The 19,298-nt window shown below is 39.3% G+C and overlaps 1 protein-coding gene across 1 annotated transcript; it reads left to right on the top strand.

Moving 5' to 3' along the window:
* Positions 1-13,616: 13,616 nt before the first annotated feature.
* On the top strand, positions 13,617-17,173 carry LOC143140004 (proton-activated chloride channel-like). Its single transcript, XM_076300848.1, has 8 exons — positions 13,617-13,652; positions 14,857-14,950; positions 15,070-15,279; positions 16,104-16,258; positions 16,345-16,487; positions 16,588-16,729; positions 16,800-16,907; positions 16,994-17,173. Exons 1-8 carry the CDS (start codon positions 13,617-13,619, stop codon positions 17,156-17,158), a joined length of 1,053 nt encoding a protein of 350 aa, XP_076156963.1. The 3' UTR covers positions 17,159-17,173.
* The last annotated feature ends 2,125 nt before the right edge of the window (positions 17,174-19,298 follow it).

Below are 19,298 nucleotides of genomic sequence, written 5' to 3'. Positions count from 1 at the left end.
ATTTAATAGAAAACATAACACAACATGTATCAAAAGATCCAGCACAGAAAATAAAGAAAAAACTACATAATCTGCCACCCTCTACATCCCCCCCCCCCTAAATTACCAAATTATTTAATAGAACACAAAAGGCAACATTTCTCAAAACATTCGGCAGTGGAGTCAACAGAAAAAAGATATACAGGCTTTTGAACGTCTGTGAACAATGCCTGTTCATCTGCAACAGCCACATGCCTGTGTTATCGCGGATTTGCGGTCAACACTGGCCCCTTGTGGACGAGGTAGAAAATTGCATTATTTAAGGTGGAACGGAAAATTAACTCCCCCGCGATCTGAAAGTGGTCTCCCCGCGGATCTGAAAGTGGTGCTAACTTCAGCCTCATCACCACAGTACAGTACCATTGTCAATACAAAATGAGTAGGCCTACTTTATCATGTAGTGTCTTATAGTTGTCAGCCTAACACGGAGACTCCAGAAGGATTAAGTCTAGTACAATGCTCAGAAGAGAGGCATCTCGGTCTTACCAAGAGGTAGGCTAAGTTTACGAATGTTCGTCTTTGTTCTAATTACATCTACACCATTTCAAACAATTAAAATTATGATTTCGTCAAAAATGACTTGTCTAAGTAGGAAGGCAGTGAAACATGGCTTAAATTCAATTAATTTTAGGCAAAGGAAGGAACACGAAGATCAGTCAGGTGATGCAGCAGCTGACACAACCCAGCCTACCTTGTAGCAGGTTCCTAGCCTAGGCTACTTTTAGGGCATTGTTGATTTTTGTTGACACACAGTTACCTTTTCAACTTTCGTGGCAAACACCTTAGCTTCTCTACACATAGAATAATACATAGTGCATAGGTTCTCAAAGTGCGGCCCGGGGGCCAATGGCGGCCCGCGGAAACATTTCTGGCGGCCCGCGATAACATCTGATAACATCTGTAAAACTGTACAACTGTACTGTGTGCTTTGAAAAGAATGAATCTCCGTTTAGTGGTGTTTCGTGGCCGTCAGGTTTTCCTGTGGTGCTTTGCCCTGAATAAGGCCTATATGCTGATAAGAAGCAAGGCACACTGAGACTGTTTGTTCTAAATCCACACTGAGACTGTTTGTTCTTGAAATGGACTGCAACCAGAACTGTTATATCCCAAATTTGTCTCTTGAGGGTAGAGAACCCCAGGGATTGTGTGTGCATTGCAATTTTTCTTAAGATTTTCACAAGTTTTGCCAGGTTTAGCCTCAGTTATGAATTAAAATGTGTTTAATGCAATAAATATAAACTGTAGAGATGCAACCTGGTCATTAAAATGATTACAAATGGGATTATTTCCCCCGGTTTTGTTTTTCTTTTTCTCCCCCCACCCCTTTGGCAGCCCTCAGTTCAATGTTGGGTTCCTGAATTGGCCCTCACCAATCAAAACTTTGAGAACCCCTGCTTTAGACCCTTCTTATATGACCCAAAACTATCACAGGAACAGAGAGCACTGGGCAACTCATTCCACCAATATGGAACCACTGAGGAAAAGAGTTTTCAATTTGACCTAGCATTTATGACTCATTGAATTAAAATAACAAGGAGCAGATCCAGTCAGTGTTCAAGGCCAAAGGAGAAAGTGAGAGATTTAAATTGTATCATCATATTGTACAGTTGTACACCCAGAACGTCCTTTTTCTCTTTGGGCCAGAAGAAAGTCTCTATCTTCTGGATTCTTGAGATGAATGAGTGCATCTTGATGTGCGATATCAAACAGGTCTCCCAACTGGTGTATGAAGGCCTCTAAATTGCACTGCTGAGTCTCAGAAGTTCTCTTGGCATTTTTCTTCAGCTTCTGCCATTTGTCGTGAAGTGTTTCCAGTTGTTTTATGGCAAGATGTTGGGGACGAATGGGAATCCTAGCCTTGTCCTAGAACCAAGACTTCTTTGATCACCACTGTTGCACTTTCATGAAGTTTTTTTTCAATGTTTTATGATGATATTACAACAAACATAAAAACTGCTTCTTGGAGGGTAACTTTGTTCCAGTTATTTCAGTCTCTTCTGATCCGAGTAACCATATAGCGGATTTGCTTCGTGTTGCTTCAGCCATTGTCTCAGTGTATATTGTCTATTGTGCTTCATTCACATTGATGCTTTGAAAGACATACCACAACTAAAACAGGACTTGCTATGAATTGCTCACAACAGCATATTATTGGGAAATACCGGAATCAGCAGATGAGATCAGCAAATCAGCATAGCAAATTTGCATGGACAATATGGAAATCCAATTTTAATGTGGTCACCAATAATCAATACACATTGTCATTGCCTGCATGTTCAAATAAGTCCATTGCTGCCATAAGCATATATTATTAAACAATTATACATGCTAGCACAATGTATCACATAATATGCGAAAAATCCTGAATATGCACACTGCACAGTGTTAAACTTCAAAGGTCTTGAGCAACCTCTAAATATTGATTAATATTGATAACATTTTGCCCAATTATTTTTTTTATTTATTCAAACATATTGGTGGGGTGAGAGCATGAACTTTCAAAAGTTGAAAAATAAGGACCACCCTACAAATACATATTATATTTTCAGAGGGGCAAAAAAGGGCATTTTCCACCATAGAATTTCACAAGTGGGGTGTCATTGGAAAGAGAAGATAGTGTAGTTTTAGAATGTGGTGAAATATCCCTTGCAAAATCCTTCATGGGATATCTGTCCCTGTTCAAGTGCTGAAATTCTGCAATTTCACAAAATACATACTGTATTTTCAGAGGGGCTAAATATGCTATTTTCCATCATAGAATTTCACAAGTGGGGTGTCATTGGAAAGAGGAGATAGTGTAGTTTCAGAATGTGGTGAAATATCCCTTGCAAAATCCTTCATGGGATATCTGTCCCTGTTCAAGTGCTGAAATTCTGCAATTTCACAAATACATATTATATTTTCAGAGGGGCTACATATGCCATTTTCCACCATAGAATTTCACAAGTGGGGTGTCATTGGAAAGAGGAGAGAGTGTAGTTTTAGAATGTGTTGAAAAATCCGATGCAAAATGACATGTAGGCCGTAGGGAATACATTTACTGTAGAAAAACTTCAAAAGCTGCTACCAACTACATACCACCCCCCCCCCCCCCCCCCCAGTGTAAAATGAACAAAATGATTTAATAGAAAACAACACAACATGTATCAAAAGATCCAGCACAGAAAATAAAGAAAAAACTACATAATCTGCCACCCTCTACATACACCCCCCCCCCCAGTGTAAAATGAACAAAATGATTTAATAGAAAACATAACACAACATGTATCAAAAGATCCAGCACAGAAAATAAAGAAAAACTACATAATCTGCCACCCTCTACATCCCCCCCCCCCCTAAATTACCAAATTATTTAATAGAACACAAAAGGCAACATTTCTCAAAACATTCGGCAGTGGAGTCAACAGAAAAAAGATATACAGGCTTTTGAACGTCTGTGAACAATGCCTGTTCATCTGCAACAGCCACATGCCTGTGTTATCGCAGATTTGCGGTCAACACTGGCCCCTTGTGGACGAGGTAGAAAATTGCATTATTTAAGGTGGAACGGAAAATTAACTCCCCCGCGATCTGAAAGTGGTCTCCCCCGCGGATCTGAAAGTGGTGCTAACTTCAGCCTCGTCACCACAGTACAGTACCATTGTCAATACAAAATGAGTAGGCCTACTTTATCATGTAGTGTCTTATAGTTGTCAGCCTAACACGGAGACTCCAGAAGGATTAAGTCTAGTACAATGCTCAGAAGAGAGGCATCTCGGTCTTACCAAGAGGTAGGCTAAGTTTACGAATGTTCGTCTTTGTTCTAATTACATCTACACCATTTCAAACAATTAATATTATGATTTCGTCAAAAATGACTTGTCTAAGTAGGAAGGCAGTGAAACATGGCTTAAATTCAATTAATTTTAGGCAAAGGAAGGAACACGAAGATCAGTCAGGTGATGCAGCAGCTGACACAACCCAGCCTACCTTGTAGCAGGTTCCTAGCCTAGGCTACTTTTAGGGCATTGTTGATTTTTGTTGACACACAGTTACCTTTTCAACTTTCGTGGCAAACACCTTAGCTTCTCTACACATAGAATAATACATAGTGCATAGGTTCTCAAAGTGCGGCCCGGGGGCCAATGGCGGCCCGCGGAAACATTTCTGGCGGCCCGCGATAACATCTGATAACATCTGTAAAACTGTACAACTGTACTGTGTGCTTTGAAAAGAATGAATCTCCGTTTAGTGGTGTTTCGTGGCCGTCAGGTTTTCCTGTGGTGCTTTGCCCTGAATAAGGCCTATATGCTGATAAGAAGTAAGGCACACTGAGACTGTTTGTTCTAAATCCACACTGAGACTGTTTGTTCTTGAAATGGACTGCAACCAGAACTGTTATATCCCAAATTTGTCTCTTGAGGGTAGAGAACCCCAGGGATTGTGTGTGCATTGCAATTTTTCTTAAGATTTTCACAAGTTTTGCCAGGTTTAGCCTCAGTTATGAATTAAAATGTGTTTAATGCAATAAATATAAACTGTAGAGATGCAACCTGGTCATTAAAATGATTACAAATGGGATTATTTCCCCCGGTTTTGTTTTTCTTTTTCTCCCCCCACCCCTTTGGCAGCCCTCAGTTCAATGTTGGGTTCCTGAATTGGCCCTCACCAATCAAAACTTTGAGAACCCCTGCTTTAGACCCTTCTTATATGACCCAAAACTATCACAGGAACAGAGAGCACTGGGCAACTCATTCCACCAATATGGAACCACTGAGGAAAAGAGTTTTCAATTTGACCTAGCATTTATGACTCATTGAATTAAAATAACAAGGAGCAGATCCAGTCAGTGTTCAAGGCCAAAGGAGAAAGTGAGAGATTTAAATTGTATCATCATATTGTACAGTTGTACACCCAGAACGTCCTTTTTCTCTTTGGGCCAGAAGAAAGTCTCTATCTTCTGGATTCTTGAGATGAATGAGTGCATCTTGATGTGCGATATCAAACAGGTCTCCCAACTGGTGTATGAAGGCCTCTAAATTGCACTGCTGAGTCTCAGAAGTTCTCTTGGCATTTTTCTTCAGCTTCTGCCATTTGTCGTGAAGTGTTTCCAGTTGTTTTATGGCAAGATGTTGGGGACGAATGGGAATCCTAGCCTTGTCCTAGAACCAAGACTTCTTTGATCACCACTGTTGCACTTTCATGAAGTTTTTTTTCAATGTTTTATGATGATATTACAACAAACATAAAAACTGCTTCTTGGAGGGTAACTTTGTTCCAGTTATTTCAGTCTCTTCTGATCCGAGTAACCATATAGCGGATTTGCTTCGTGTTGCTTCAGCCATTGTCTCAGTGTATATTGTCTATTGTGCTTCATTCACATTGATGCTTTGAAAGACATACCACAACTAAAACAGGACTTGCTATGAATTGCTCACAACAGCATATTATTGGGAAATACCGGAATCAGCAGATGAGATCAGCAAATCAGCATAGCAAATTTGCATGGACAATATGGAAATCCAATTTTAATGTGGTCACCAATAATCAATACACATTGTCATTGCCTGCATGTTCAAATAAGTCCATTGCTGCCATAAGCATATATTATTAAACAATTATACATGCTAGCACAATGTATCACATAATATGCGAAAAATCCTGAATATGCACACTGCACAGTGTTAAACTTCAAAGGTCTTGAGCAACCTCTAAATATTGATTAATATTGATAACATTTTGCCCAATTATTTTTTTTATTTATTCAAACATATTGGTGGGGTGAGAGCATGAACTTTCAAAAGTTGAAAAATAAGGACCACCCTACAAATACATATTATATTTTCAGAGGGGCAAAAAAGGGCATTTTCCACCATAGAATTTCACAAGTGGGGTGTCATTGGAAAGAGAAGATAGTGTAGTTTTAGAATGTGGTGAAATATCCCTTGCAAAATCCTTCATGGGATATCTGTCCCTGTTCAAGTGCTGAAATTCTGCAATTTCACAAAATACATACTGTATTTTCAGAGGGGCTAAATATGCTATTTTCCATCATAGAATTTCACAAGTGGGGTGTCATTGGAAAGAGGAGATAGTGTAGTTTCAGAATGTGGTGAAATATCCCTTGCAAAATCCTTCATGGGATATCTGTCCCTGTTCAAGTGCTGAAATTCTGCAATTTCACAAATACATATTATATTTTCAGAGGGGCTACATATGCCATTTTCCACCATAGAATTTCACAAGTGGGGTGTCATTGGAAAGAGGAGAGAGTGTAGTTTTAGAATGTGTTGAAAAATCCGATGCAAAATGACATGTAGGCCGTAGGGAATACATTTACTGTAGAAAAACTTCAAAAGCTGCTACCAACTACATACCACCCCCCCCCCCCCCCCCCAGTGTAAAATGAACAAAATGATTTAATAGAAAACAACACAACATGTATCAAAAGATCCAGCACAGAAAATAAAGAAAAAACTACATAATCTGCCACCCTCTACATACACCCCCCCCCCCCCCCCAGTGTAAAATGAACAAAATGATTTAATAGAAAACATAACACAACATGTATCAAAAGATCCAGCACAGAAAATAAAGAAAAACTACATAATCTGCCACCCTCTACATTCCCCCCCCCCCTAAATTACCAAATTATTTAATAGAACACAAAAGGCAACATTTCTCAAAACATTCGGCAGTGGAGTCAACAGAAAAAAGATATACAGGCTTTTGAACGTCTGTGAACAATGCCTGTTCATCTGCAACAGCCACATGCCTGTGTTATCGCAGATTTGCGGTCAACACTGGCCCCTTGTGGACGAGGTAGAAAATTGCATTATTTAAGGTGGAACGGAAAATTAACTCCCCCGCGATCTGAAAGTGGTCTCCCCCGCGGATCTGAAAGTGGTGCTAACTTCAGCCTCGTCACCACAGTACAGTACCATTGTCAATACAAAATGAGTAGGCCTACTTTATCATGTAGTGTCTTATAGTTGTCAGCCTAACACGGAGACTCCAGAAGGATTAAGTCTAGTACAATGCTCAGAAGAGAGGCATCTCGGTCTTACCAAGAGGTAGGCTAAGTTTACGAATGTTCGTCTTTGTTCTAATTACATCTACACCATTTCAAACAATTAATATTATGATTTCGTCAAAAATGACTTGTCTAAGTAGGAAGGCAGTGAAACATGGCTTAAATTCAATTAATTTTAGGCAAAGGAAGGAACACGAAGATCAGTCAGGTGATGCAGCAGCTGACACAACCCAGCCTACCTTGTAGCAGGTTCCTAGCCTAGGCTACTTTTAGGGCATTGTTGATTTTTGTTGACACACAGTTACCTTTTCAACTTTCGTGGCAAACACCTTAGCTTCTCTACACATAGAATAATACATAGTGCATAGGTTCTCAAAGTGCGGCCCGGGGGCCAATGGCGGCCCGCGGAAACATTTCTGGCGGCCCGCGATAACATCTGATAACATCTGTAAAACTGTACAACTGTACTGTGTGCTTTGAAAAGAATGAATCTCCGTTTAGTGGTGTTTCGTGGCCGTCAGGTTTTCCTGTGGTGCTTTGCCCTGAATAAGGCCTATATGCTGATAAGAAGCAAGGCACACTGAGACTGTTTGTTCTAAATCCACACTGAGACTGTTTGTTCTTGAAATGGACTGCAACCAGAACTGTTATATCCCAAATTTGTCTCTTGAGGGTAGAGAACCCCAGGGATTGTGTGTGCATTGCAATTTTTCTTAAGATTTTCACAAGTTTTGCCAGGTTTAGCCTCAGTTATGAATTAAAATGTGTTTAATGCAATAAATATAAACTGTAGAGATGCAACCTGGTCATTAAAATGATTACAAATGGGATTATTTCCCCCGGTTTTGTTTTTCTTTTTCTCCCCCCACCCCTTTGGCAGCCCTCAGTTCAATGTTGGGTTCCTGAATTGGCCCTCACCAATCAAAACTTTGAGAACCCCTGCTTTAGACCCTTCTTATATGACCCAAAACTATCACAGGAACAGAGAGCACTGGGCAACTCATTCCACCAATATGGAACCACTGAGGAAAAGAGTTTTCAATTTGACCTAGCATTTATGACTCATTGAATTAAAATAACAAGGAGCAGATCCAGTCAGTGTTCAAGGCCAAAGGAGAAAGTGAGAGATTTAAATTGTATCATCATATTGTACAGTTGTACACCCAGAACGTCCTTTTTCTCTTTGGGCCAGAAGAAAGTCTCTATCTTCTGGATTCTTGAGATGAATGAGTGCATCTTGATGTGCGATATCAAACAGGTCTCCCAACTGGTGTATGAAGGCCTCTAAATTGCACTGCTGAGTCTCAGAAGTTCTCTTGGCATTTTTCTTCAGCTTCTGCCATTTGTCGTGAAGTGTTTCCAGTTGTTTTATGGCAAGATGTTGGGGACGAATGGGAATCCTAGCCTTGTCCTAGAACCAAGACTTCTTTGATCACCACTGTTGCACTTTCATGAAGTTTTTTTTCAATGTTTTATGATGATATTACAACAAACATAAAAACTGCTTCTTGGAGGGTAACTTTGTTCCAGTTATTTCAGTCTCTTCTGATCCGAGTAACCATATAGCGGATTTGCTTCGTGTTGCTTCAGCCATTGTCTCAGTGTATATTGTCTATTGTGCTTCATTCACATTGATGCTTTGAAAGACATACCACAACTAAAACAGGACTTGCTATGAATTGCTCACAACAGCATATTATTGGGAAATACCGGAATCAGCAGATGAGATCAGCAAATCAGCATAGCAAATTTGCATGGACAATATGGAAATCCAATTTTAATGTGGTCACCAATAATCAATACACATTGTCATTGCCTGCATGTTCAAATAAGTCCATTGCTGCCATAAGCATATATTATTAAACAATTATACATGCTAGCACAATGTATCACATAATATGCGAAAAATCCTGAATATGCACACTGCACAGTGTTAAACTTCAAAGGTCTTGAGCAACCTCTAAATATTGATTAATATTGATAACATTTTGCCCAATTATTTTTTTTATTTATTCAAACATATTGGTGGGGTGAGAGCATGAACTTTCAAAAGTTGAAAAATAAGGACCACCCTACAAATACATATTATATTTTCAGAGGGGCAAAAAAGGGCATTTTCCACCATAGAATTTCACAAGTGGGGTGTCATTGGAAAGAGAAGATAGTGTAGTTTTAGAATGTGGTGAAATATCCCTTGCAAAATCCTTCATGGGATATCTGTCCCTGTTCAAGTGCTGAAATTCTGCAATTTCACAAAATACATACTGTATTTTCAGAGGGGCTAAATATGCTATTTTCCATCATAGAATTTCACAAGTGGGGTGTCATTGGAAAGAGGAGATAGTGTAGTTTCAGAATGTGGTGAAATATCCCTTGCAAAATCCTTCATGGGATATCTGTCCCTGTTCAAGTGCTGAAATTCTGCAATTTCACAAATACATATTATATTTTCAGAGGGGCTACATATGCCATTTTCCACCATAGAATTTCACAAGTGGGGTGTCATTGGAAAGAGGAGAGAGTGTAGTTTTAGAATGTGTTGAAAAATCCGATGCAAAATGACATGTAGGCCGTAGGGAATACATTTACTGTAGAAAAACTTCAAAAGCTGCTACCAACTACATACCACCCCCCCCCCCCCCCCCCAGTGTAAAATGAACAAAATGATTTAATAGAAAACATAACACAACATGTATCAAAAGATCCAGCACAGAAAATAAAGAAAAAACTACATAATCTGCCACCCTCTACATACACCCCCCCCCCCCCAGTGTAAAATGAACAAAATGATTTAATAGAAAACATAACACAACATGTATCAAAAGATCCAGCACAGAAAATAAAGAAAAACTACATAATCTGCCACCCTCTACATTCCCCCCCCCCCTAAATTACCAAATTATTTAATAGAACACAAAAGGCAACATTTCTCAAAACATTCGGCAGTGGAGTCAACAGAAAAAAGATATACAGGCTTTTGAACGTCTGTGAACAATGCCTGTTCATCTGCAACAGCCACATGCCTGTGTTATCGCAGATTTGCGGTCAACACTGGCCCCTTGTGGACGAGGTAGAAAATTGCATTATTTAAGGTGGAACGGAAAATTAACTCCCCCGCGATCTGAAAGTGGTCTCCCCCGCGGATCTGAAAGTGGTGCTAACTTCAGCCTCGTCACCACAGTACAGTACCATTGTCAATACAAAATGAGTAGGCCTACTTTATCATGTAGTGTCTTATAGTTGTCAGCCTAACACGGAGACTCCAGAAGGATTAAGTCTAGTACAATGCTCAGAAGAGAGGCATCTCGGTCTTACCAAGAGGTAGGCTAAGTTTACGAATGTTCGTCTTTGTTCTAATTACATCTACACCATTTCAAACAATTAATATTATGATTTCGTCAAAAATGACTTGTCTAAGTAGGAAGGCAGTGAAACATGGCTTAAATTCAATTAATTTTAGGCAAAGGAAGGAACACGAAGATCAGTCAGGTGATGCAGCAGCTGACACAACCCAGCCTACCTTGTAGCAGGTTCCTAGCCTAGGCTACTTTTAGGGCATTGTTGATTTTTGTTGACACACAGTTACCTTTTCAACTTTCGTGGCAAACACCTTAGCTTCTCTACACATAGAATAATACATAGTGCATAGGTTCTCAAAGTGCGGCCCGGGGGCCAATGGCGGCCCGCGGAAACATTTCTGGCGGCCCGCGATAACATCTGATAACATCTGTAAAACTGTACAACTGTACTGTGTGCTTTGAAAAGAATGAATCTCCGTTTAGTGGTGTTTCGTGGCCGTCAGGTTTTCCTGTGGTGCTTTGCCCTGAATAAGGCCTATATGCTGATAAGAAGCAAGGCACACTGAGACTGTTTGTTCTAAATCCACACTGAGACTGTTTGTTCTTGAAATGGACTGCAACCAGAACTGTTATATCCCAAATTTGTCTCTTGAGGGTAGAGAACCCCAGGGATTGTGTGTGCATTGCAATTTTTCTTAAGATTTTCACAAGTTTTGCCAGGTTTAGCCTCAGTTATGAATTAAAATGTGTTTAATGCAATAAATATAAACTGTAGAGATGCAACCTGGTCATTAAAATGATTACAAATGGGATTATTTCCCCCGGTTTTGTTTTTCTTTTTCTCCCCCCACCCCTTTGGCAGCCCTCAGTTCAATGTTGGGTTCCTGAATTGGCCCTCACCAATCAAAACTTTGAGAACCCCTGCTTTAGACCCTTCTTATATGACCCAAAACTATCACAGGAACAGAGAGCACTGGGCAACTCATTCCACCAATATGGAACCACTGAGGAAAAGAGTTTTCAATTTGACCTAGCATTTATGACTCATTGAATTAAAATAACAAGGAGCAGATCCAGTCAGTGTTCAAGGCCAAAGGAGAAAGTGAGAGATTTAAATTGTATCATCATATTGTACAGTTGTACACCCAGAACGTCCTTTTTCTCTTTGGGCCAGAAGAAAGTCTCTATCTTCTGGATTCTTGAGATGAATGAGTGCATCTTGATGTGCGATATCAAACAGGTCTCCCAACTGGTGTATGAAGGCCTCTAAATTGCACTGCTGAGTCTCAGAAGTTCTCTTGGCATTTTTCTTCAGCTTCTGCCATTTGTCGTGAAGTGTTTCCAGTTGTTTTATGGCAAGATGTTGGGGACGAATGGGAATCCTAGCCTTGTCCTAGAACCAAGACTTCTTTGATCACCACTGTTGCACTTTCATGAAGTTTTTTTTCAATGTTTTATGATGATATTACAACAAACATAAAAACTGCTTCTTGGAGGGTAACTTTGTTCCAGTTATTTCAGTCTCTTCTGATCCGAGTAACCATATAGCGGATTTGCTTCGTGTTGCTTCAGCCATTGTCTCAGTGTATATTGTCTATTGTGCTTCATTCACATTGATGCTTTGAAAGACATACCACAACTAAAACAGGACTTGCTATGAATTGCTCACAACAGCATATTATTGGGAAATACCGGAATCAGCAGATGAGATCAGCAAATCAGCATAGCAAATTTGCATGGACAATATGGAAATCCAATTTTAATGTGGTCACCAATAATCAATACACATTGTCATTGCCTGCATGTTCAAATAAGTCCATTGCTGCCATAAGCATATATTATTAAACAATTATACATGCTAGCACAATGTATCACATAATATGCGAAAAATCCTGAATATGCACACTGCACAGTGTTAAACTTCAAAGGTCTTGAGCAACCTCTAAATATTGATTAATATTGATAACATTTTGCCCAATTATTTTTTTTATTTATTCAAACATATTGGTGGGGTGAGAGCATGAACTTTCAAAAGTTGAAAAATAAGGACCACCCTACAAATACATATTATATTTTCAGAGGGGCAAAAAAGGGCATTTTCCACCATAGAATTTCACAAGTGGGGTGTCATTGGAAAGAGAAGATAGTGTAGTTTTAGAATGTGGTGAAATATCCCTTGCAAAATCCTTCATGGGATATCTGTCCCTGTTCAAGTGCTGAAATTCTGCAATTTCACAAAATACATACTGTATTTTCAGAGGGGCTAAATATGCTATTTTCCATCATAGAATTTCACAAGTGGGGTGTCATTGGAAAGAGGAGATAGTGTAGTTTCAGAATGTGGTGAAATATCCCTTGCAAAATCCTTCATGGGATATCTGTCCCTGTTCAAGTGCTGAAATTCTGCAATTTCACAAATACATATTATATTTTCAGAGGGGCTACATATGCCATTTTCCACCATAGAATTTCACAAGTGGGGTGTCATTGGAAAGAGGAGAGAGTGTAGTTTTAGAATGTGTTGAAAAATCCGATGCAAAATGACATGTAGGCCGTAGGGAATACATTTACTGTAGAAAAACTTCAAAAGCTGCTACCAACTACATACCACCCCCCCCCCCCCCCAGTGTAAAATGAACAAAATGATTTAATAGAAAACATAACACAACATGTATCAAAAGATCCAGCACAGAAAATAAAGAAAAAACTACATAATCTGCCACCCTCTACATACACCCCCCCCCCCCCCCAGTGTAAAATGAACAAAATGATTTAATAGAAAACATAACACAACATGTATCAAAAGATCCAGCACAGAAAATAAAGAAAAAACTACATAATCTGCCACCCTCTACATCCCCCCCCCCCCTAAATTACCAAATTATTTAATAGAACACAAAAGGCAACATTTCTCAAAACATTCGGCAGTGGAGTCAACAGAAAAAAGATATACAGGCTTTTGAACGTCTGTGAACAATGCCTGTTCATCTGCAACAGCCACATGCCTGTGTTATCGCAGATTTGCGGTCAACACTGGCCCCTTGTGGACGAGGTAGAAAATTGCATTATTTAAGGTGGAACGGAAAATTAACTCCCCCGCGATCTGAAAGTGGTCTCCCCGCGGATCTGAAAGTGGTGCTAACTTCAGCCTCGTCACCACAGTACAGTACCATTGTCAATACAAAATGAGTAGGCCTACTTTATCATGTAGTGTCTTATAGTTGTCAGCCTAACACGGAGACTCCAGAAGGATTAAGTCTAGTACAATGCTCAGAAGAGAGGCATCTCGGTCTTACCAAGAGGTAGGCTAAGTTTACGAATGTTCGTCTTTGTTCTAATTACATCTACACCATTTCAAACAATTAATATTATGATTTCGTCAAAAATGACTTGTCTAAGTAGGAAGGCAGTGAAACATGGCTTAAATTCAATTAATTTTAGGCAAAGGAAGGAACACGAAGATCAGTCAGGTGATGCAGCAGCTGACACAACCCAGCCTACCTTGTAGCAGGTTCCTAGCCTAGGCTACTTTTAGGGCATTGTTGATTTTTGTTGACACACAGTTACCTTTTCAACTTTCGTGGCAAACACCTTAGCTTCTCTACACATAGAATAATACATAGTGCATAGGTTCTCAAAGTGCGGCCCGGGGGCCAATGGCGGCCCGCGGAAACATTTCTGGCGTCCCGCGATAACATCTAATAACATCTGTAAAACTGTACAACTGTACTGTGTGCTTTGAAAAGAATGAATCTCCGTTTAGTGGTGTTTCGTGGCCGTCAGGTTTTCCTGTGGTGCTTTGCCCTGAATAAGGCCTATATGCTGATAAGAAGTAAGGCACACTGAGACTGTTTGTTCTAAATCCACACTGAGACTGTTTGTTCTTGAAATGGACTGCAACCAGAACTGTTATATCCCAAATTTGTCTCTTGAGGGTAGAGAACCCCAGGGATTGTGTGTGCATTGCAATTTTTCTTAAGATTTTCACAAGTTTTGCCAGGTTTAGCCTCAGTTATGAATTAAAATGTGTTTAATGCAATAAATATAAACTGTAGAGATGCAACCTGGTCATTAAAATGATTACAAATGGGATTATTTCCCCCGGTTTTGTTTTTCTTTTTCTCCCCCCACCCCTTTGGCAGCCCTCAGTTCAATGTTGGGTTCCTGAATTGGCCCTCACCAATCAAAACTTTGAAAACCCCTGACATAGTGTATTTCAGGCAAGCATGTAGTGTTAAACATTATTATAAAATAATAACATTACATTTTGAAATGATTAATGCTGCCCACTGAGCTATATCTGCCCTTACAAATGTCTGCAGTAAAGTACAGTACTATGAAGTGCAATGCATTTTTTCATGTCCAAAATATTGCATTTCCTGCATCAGATCTGCAAATAATTCCTCCAAAACTGCAGTTTTGACACTTGAAGTAGTGCAGTTCTTTTTTTTTGTAAAGGGTGCTATTTTGTATCATGACATTAGGAAAACATGTTCTTTTTCACAGTTCAGTGATGATAATGGTGAAGAGCCCTCAGAAGCTTATCAGAGTTATGCAGAAGACAATGAGGCATCTAAGGCCAACGGATCTGCTCTGCCTGGTTAGTAGGCTTTATCTACTATTAAAATGCCAGTTTTGCTTGATGTTTTTATGATGGAATTTTCTATGTGTGCATTCACATCAATGAATTGAAGTTGATTTTTCCCCCCTTTTTTGCAGGTGATGATCCCACAGAGATCAACCCCTTGTTGGGATTTAACAAGACTTGTCTGAAAAGTTTCTTTTCAGTTATTCTCATCCTTATATACCTCTCTTTGACAGCGGGGGCAGGGTTTTCAGCCTATCAAACTATTTCTGATTTCCTGGAGAAACTCAACCACCCTGTTATGTCAGTCAGATACAAAGAAGTAGATGTATTTGAACCCCCAGGTGAGTCAAGTTTTCCATTCATAACTTTTACATTTCATTATTAAATCAGAAAAGCATTAACAGGTAAGATATTTTATTATGCTTATGACGTTTTACATATGTTTATATGCTTTTTTTTACCCATGTGGCCATGAATATGTGGCTGCTGATATTTTTTATCATTACATATGCAGCACCTAGGGTTCTCACAAAAACTAAAAAAAAAAAAAACTTAGTCCACATTACTCCAATTCTTAAGTCCCTGCACTGGCTTCCAGTAAGTCACAGAATAGACTTTAAAGCACTACTGCTTGTTTATAAATCACTAAATGGAGCAGGATAAATACCTTTCAGACATGTTTCAGCAGTACAGACCCTCCAGACCTCTCAGGTCTCAGGAGAAAAACTTGTTAGTACCTGCTGTTAGAACTAAACATGGTGAAGCAGCTTTTAGCTGCTATGCGGCTCAGCTCTGGAACCAACTTTCGGATCACATTAAAAAGGCCCCAACTGTTCTCAGATGCTTTCTGCTAACTGCACTGAGTTACAAATTCTGAATCTGCCTTGAAAATTATGTCTTTTATTTTGTCTTTTTAATTATTCTTTATTTTTAAATTATTTTACTGTGTGTGTTTTATGGTTTTTATATGTATTATTATGATCTTTACCTTTTAAACTATTCTTTCACTATTGCCCTTTTATGTTTTTATTTGTTATTAATGTTTGCTTTTGTTTATGTAAAGCGCATTGAATGACCTCTGTGTATGAAATGCGCTATATAAATAAACTTGGCTTGATTTGACTATATGGCTTTGGTTTGTACACTAACAATGTGCTGTCATTAGGTATTGCTCTCTATCCTGGAACGGCCAAATTAGTGAGCTGCGAGCATCGCTACCATGACCACATTACCCCACGGCTAACTGTTGGGGAATTTGAAGAGGGGGACTGTACAATGGAAGAGGTCAACTACACAGATCCTTACTCCAATGACACAAAGGTGAGAACTGTTGTCATGCTTTTCAAAATTCTCCAGTGGAGAGGACAGACTGACTGTGAGTTGTGCTTGTGATGTGTTTACTACAGAAACAAGCCTTGGTGGTCCAAGGTCCAACTGATGTCCTGAACCGGGAACTGATATTTCTGCAGTTCAGTCAGAATGGAACTGAGGAGGATTTTAGTGCCATCAGTTACATGCTGTTTGCCAAATACAGTGATATGTCCAGAAGGTACATTTAATAAATTATTTTTGTTGTAATTCAAATATGTAATGCTGTTGGGATATTAGTACAATACATATATTTAGATTTTAGTGTGTGTTTGTTCCAGCATTGACAAGGAAGAGTTTATGAGAGAATGTGAAAGAAACTACTCCATGTGGACCTTCTCTGGAGGATTTAGGACCTGGGTCAAAATGTCTTTAGTCAAGACATCAGGCAGGAGAAATGAATCTGTGGAATTTCGCCAAGAGGTAATGTCCTGTCAGTGTTCCCTAGAGTTCCCCAAAATAGTGCTATATTCCTAACTGTTTTTTTTTTCAGTCCAGCGTTGTGAAGTACAATGACAGACGACCAGTTTCAGAACAAACAAATGAACTTTTCTTTGTCGTGTTCCAGTGGCGGGATCCATTTATACAAGAAGTGAAAGATGTAAGTAAATTTGTAACTGATATGCTTTGATTTTAGACAACTTTTTTTTTTATTTTAATTTATTAAAACAACACCTTTTTCTGCAGATAGTCACAGCAAACCCTTGGAATTCGTTTGCCATTCTTTGTGGAGTCTTCATGGCTCTTTTTAAAGCTGCTAACTTTGCAAAACTCACAATCCGTTGGATTAGGAAAATTCACAGAAGACACCAAAAGAGCAAGAGGAATAGGGAGCTCAACCAAATTAACTGATATCTATTCGTATCTGATTGTATTACCACATTGTGTACACACTTAGGACTCAAGTCATCGATCAATCGATCAGTCATGATTATGCCTATTTAGTGTGAATATTAATGAATGAGCCTTGAACCTTGAGTCTTGGATGTTGCATTTCAAACCCAGTTTGGCATTTCCACAGATGATGTTATGCATTTTTGGAAAATTTCATATTTATTTCACTAAATTACCTCACTGCCAAGGACATGATAGTTAATACTTTAGTCCTGCTGACACAAAAAGTAAAAAGAAATATCATTGTTCTTGCATAGAAGTATTCATTAAAAGGGCCTACTGTCTGTTTTTGCAAAAAATAAATAATTCCTAATCTTTGCCTGTTACTAAATTTGCATTGAGTACCATTTTTCAGTTAGGTGAACATACTTGTTTACATCGGAAATGTGAGATGCAATATGTGTCTGTATTGTAAATTGTGTATTGCAGGGGTTCTCAAAGTTTTGATTGGTGAGGGCCAATTCAGGAACCCAACATTGAACTGAGGGCTGCCAAAGGGGTGGGGGGAGAAAAAGAAAAACAAAACCGGGGGAAATAATCCCATTTGTAATCATTTTAATGACCAGGTTGCATCTCTACAGTTTATATTTATTGCATTAAACACATTTTAATTCATAACTGAGGCTAAACCTGGCAAAACTTGTGAAAATCTTAAGAAAAATTGCAATGCACACACAATCCCTGGGGTTCTCTACCCTCAAGAGACAAATTTGGGATATAACAGTTCTGGTTGCAGTCCATTTCATGAACAAACAGTCTCAGTGTGGATTTAGAACAAACAGTCTCAGGGCCCTATCATGACATTCTAAAGTGCATCGTCACTCGTCAAAAGTCTATTCAAATTTAGTAGGATGTCCAGTTCACATTGGGAGGGGTTTCGTTCTCAAAAGTGGAGCGCATGGCGTAACAAGGTGTTCCTAGGTCTTTTAATCAGTCATATGGGTGTGTTTGGGGCGTAACATCATTTTAAACCAATGAGAATGACATCTGTCATTCCCTTTAACGGCGCAACGCGCGATATGTCAAATAAATGCATTGGTATTTTGGCATTCAACGGCGCATTTGAAGGAGGCTGCTTGCGAGACCGTATGGAATAGTCATTCTTAAACCATGCTTTACTAAAACCTAGCATAGCCTTCATGCATTTGCACTCGTCTATTATTTGAACTCATTGGCAAAGTGAAACTAACTTCACCAAGGAGTCAGTCAACGACAAGACAGTTATATGCAGTTACTTTCACTATTGACTGACAATGGGTTACCATAGAAAACATAGGCTGGAAAAAGCAACACTTACCCTAATGTTGCTCAAATGACTAAATAAAACAACATTTATCCTGCAGAGGAGTTGCTTATATCGTGACAGTGCGTCTTCAGCTGTGCTCCATTGTCTCTCGCCTCTCCCCTCTCCCCTAATCACTTTTAACCGTCATTACCAATTTGCAAATGATGGTGAATAACTACTCATCATGAGATGTACAGTATTTTGTAATATCTTTATTCTAATTATGTTTACCATTGTAATCGTGCAATTTGTAATGCTTTGCATGGACGTGCGCTGGTGTGCGTTCATGAATGATAGAAGGATGGTGCGTGCACCTGCCAATATGACTGTTGACATGCGCTCTTAAAATAGCATATGAACAACTCGCCATTGACTTCTGACCGGGGGGTCGTTTCTAGAAAGCGTCGTTTGCTAACTTGCGTCGCAATCTTGGTAGTACGCTCCATCGTTCTTGGATTTGGTGTTTCTAGAAAGGGTAGTTCGAACTCTCAATCGCAAACAAGGACGCAAAGTTTGGTCGTTTGAACTACTGCCCCTAGGCAGTCGCACTTGTGTCGTTCCTTGGTAGTTCCTGTTGGTGTCCAGAGCGCCTAACCAAAAATCATAACCGCCTAAACAAAAATTGCGAAGTGGATGTTTATCTCGTGACTCAATGATTGATATATCCAGTTGCTTAATTTTGATTAAGACACTGACTCCCCTACTTAGCTCATTCTTGCTATTTATGTTAATTCGAGTATTGCCTTGCCTTTAGTATTATAATCTTCATAGACATTTACAACAGCAGTGATAAATGGTGTAGTGGCTAGAGCA

Source organism: Alosa pseudoharengus, unplaced genomic scaffold (assembly GCF_046254945.1).
Source record: "Alosa pseudoharengus isolate Yale_2024_CS ecotype anadromous, Long Island Sound unplaced genomic scaffold, YU_APseudo_1.1 YU_APseudo_1.1_scf_23, whole genome shotgun sequence".
Lineage (NCBI taxonomy): Eukaryota > Metazoa > Chordata > Actinopteri > Clupeiformes > Clupeidae > Alosa > Alosa pseudoharengus.
The sequence above is the reverse complement of the archived record's forward strand: the minus strand, read 5'-3'. Positions and strand labels throughout refer to the sequence as shown.

Coding starts and splice junctions, on each gene's coding strand:
- LOC143140004 (XM_076300848.1), top strand. CDS start 13,617: ATGCTCAGAAGAGAGGCATCTCGGTCTTACCAAGAG. Junction 15,280..16,103: donor AGATGTATTTGAACCCCCAG/GTGAGTCAAGTT, acceptor TGCTGTCATTAG/GTATTGCTCTCTATCCTGGA. Junction 16,259..16,344: donor CTTACTCCAATGACACAAAG/GTGAGAACTGTT, acceptor TGTTTACTACAG/AAACAAGCCTTGGTGGTCCA.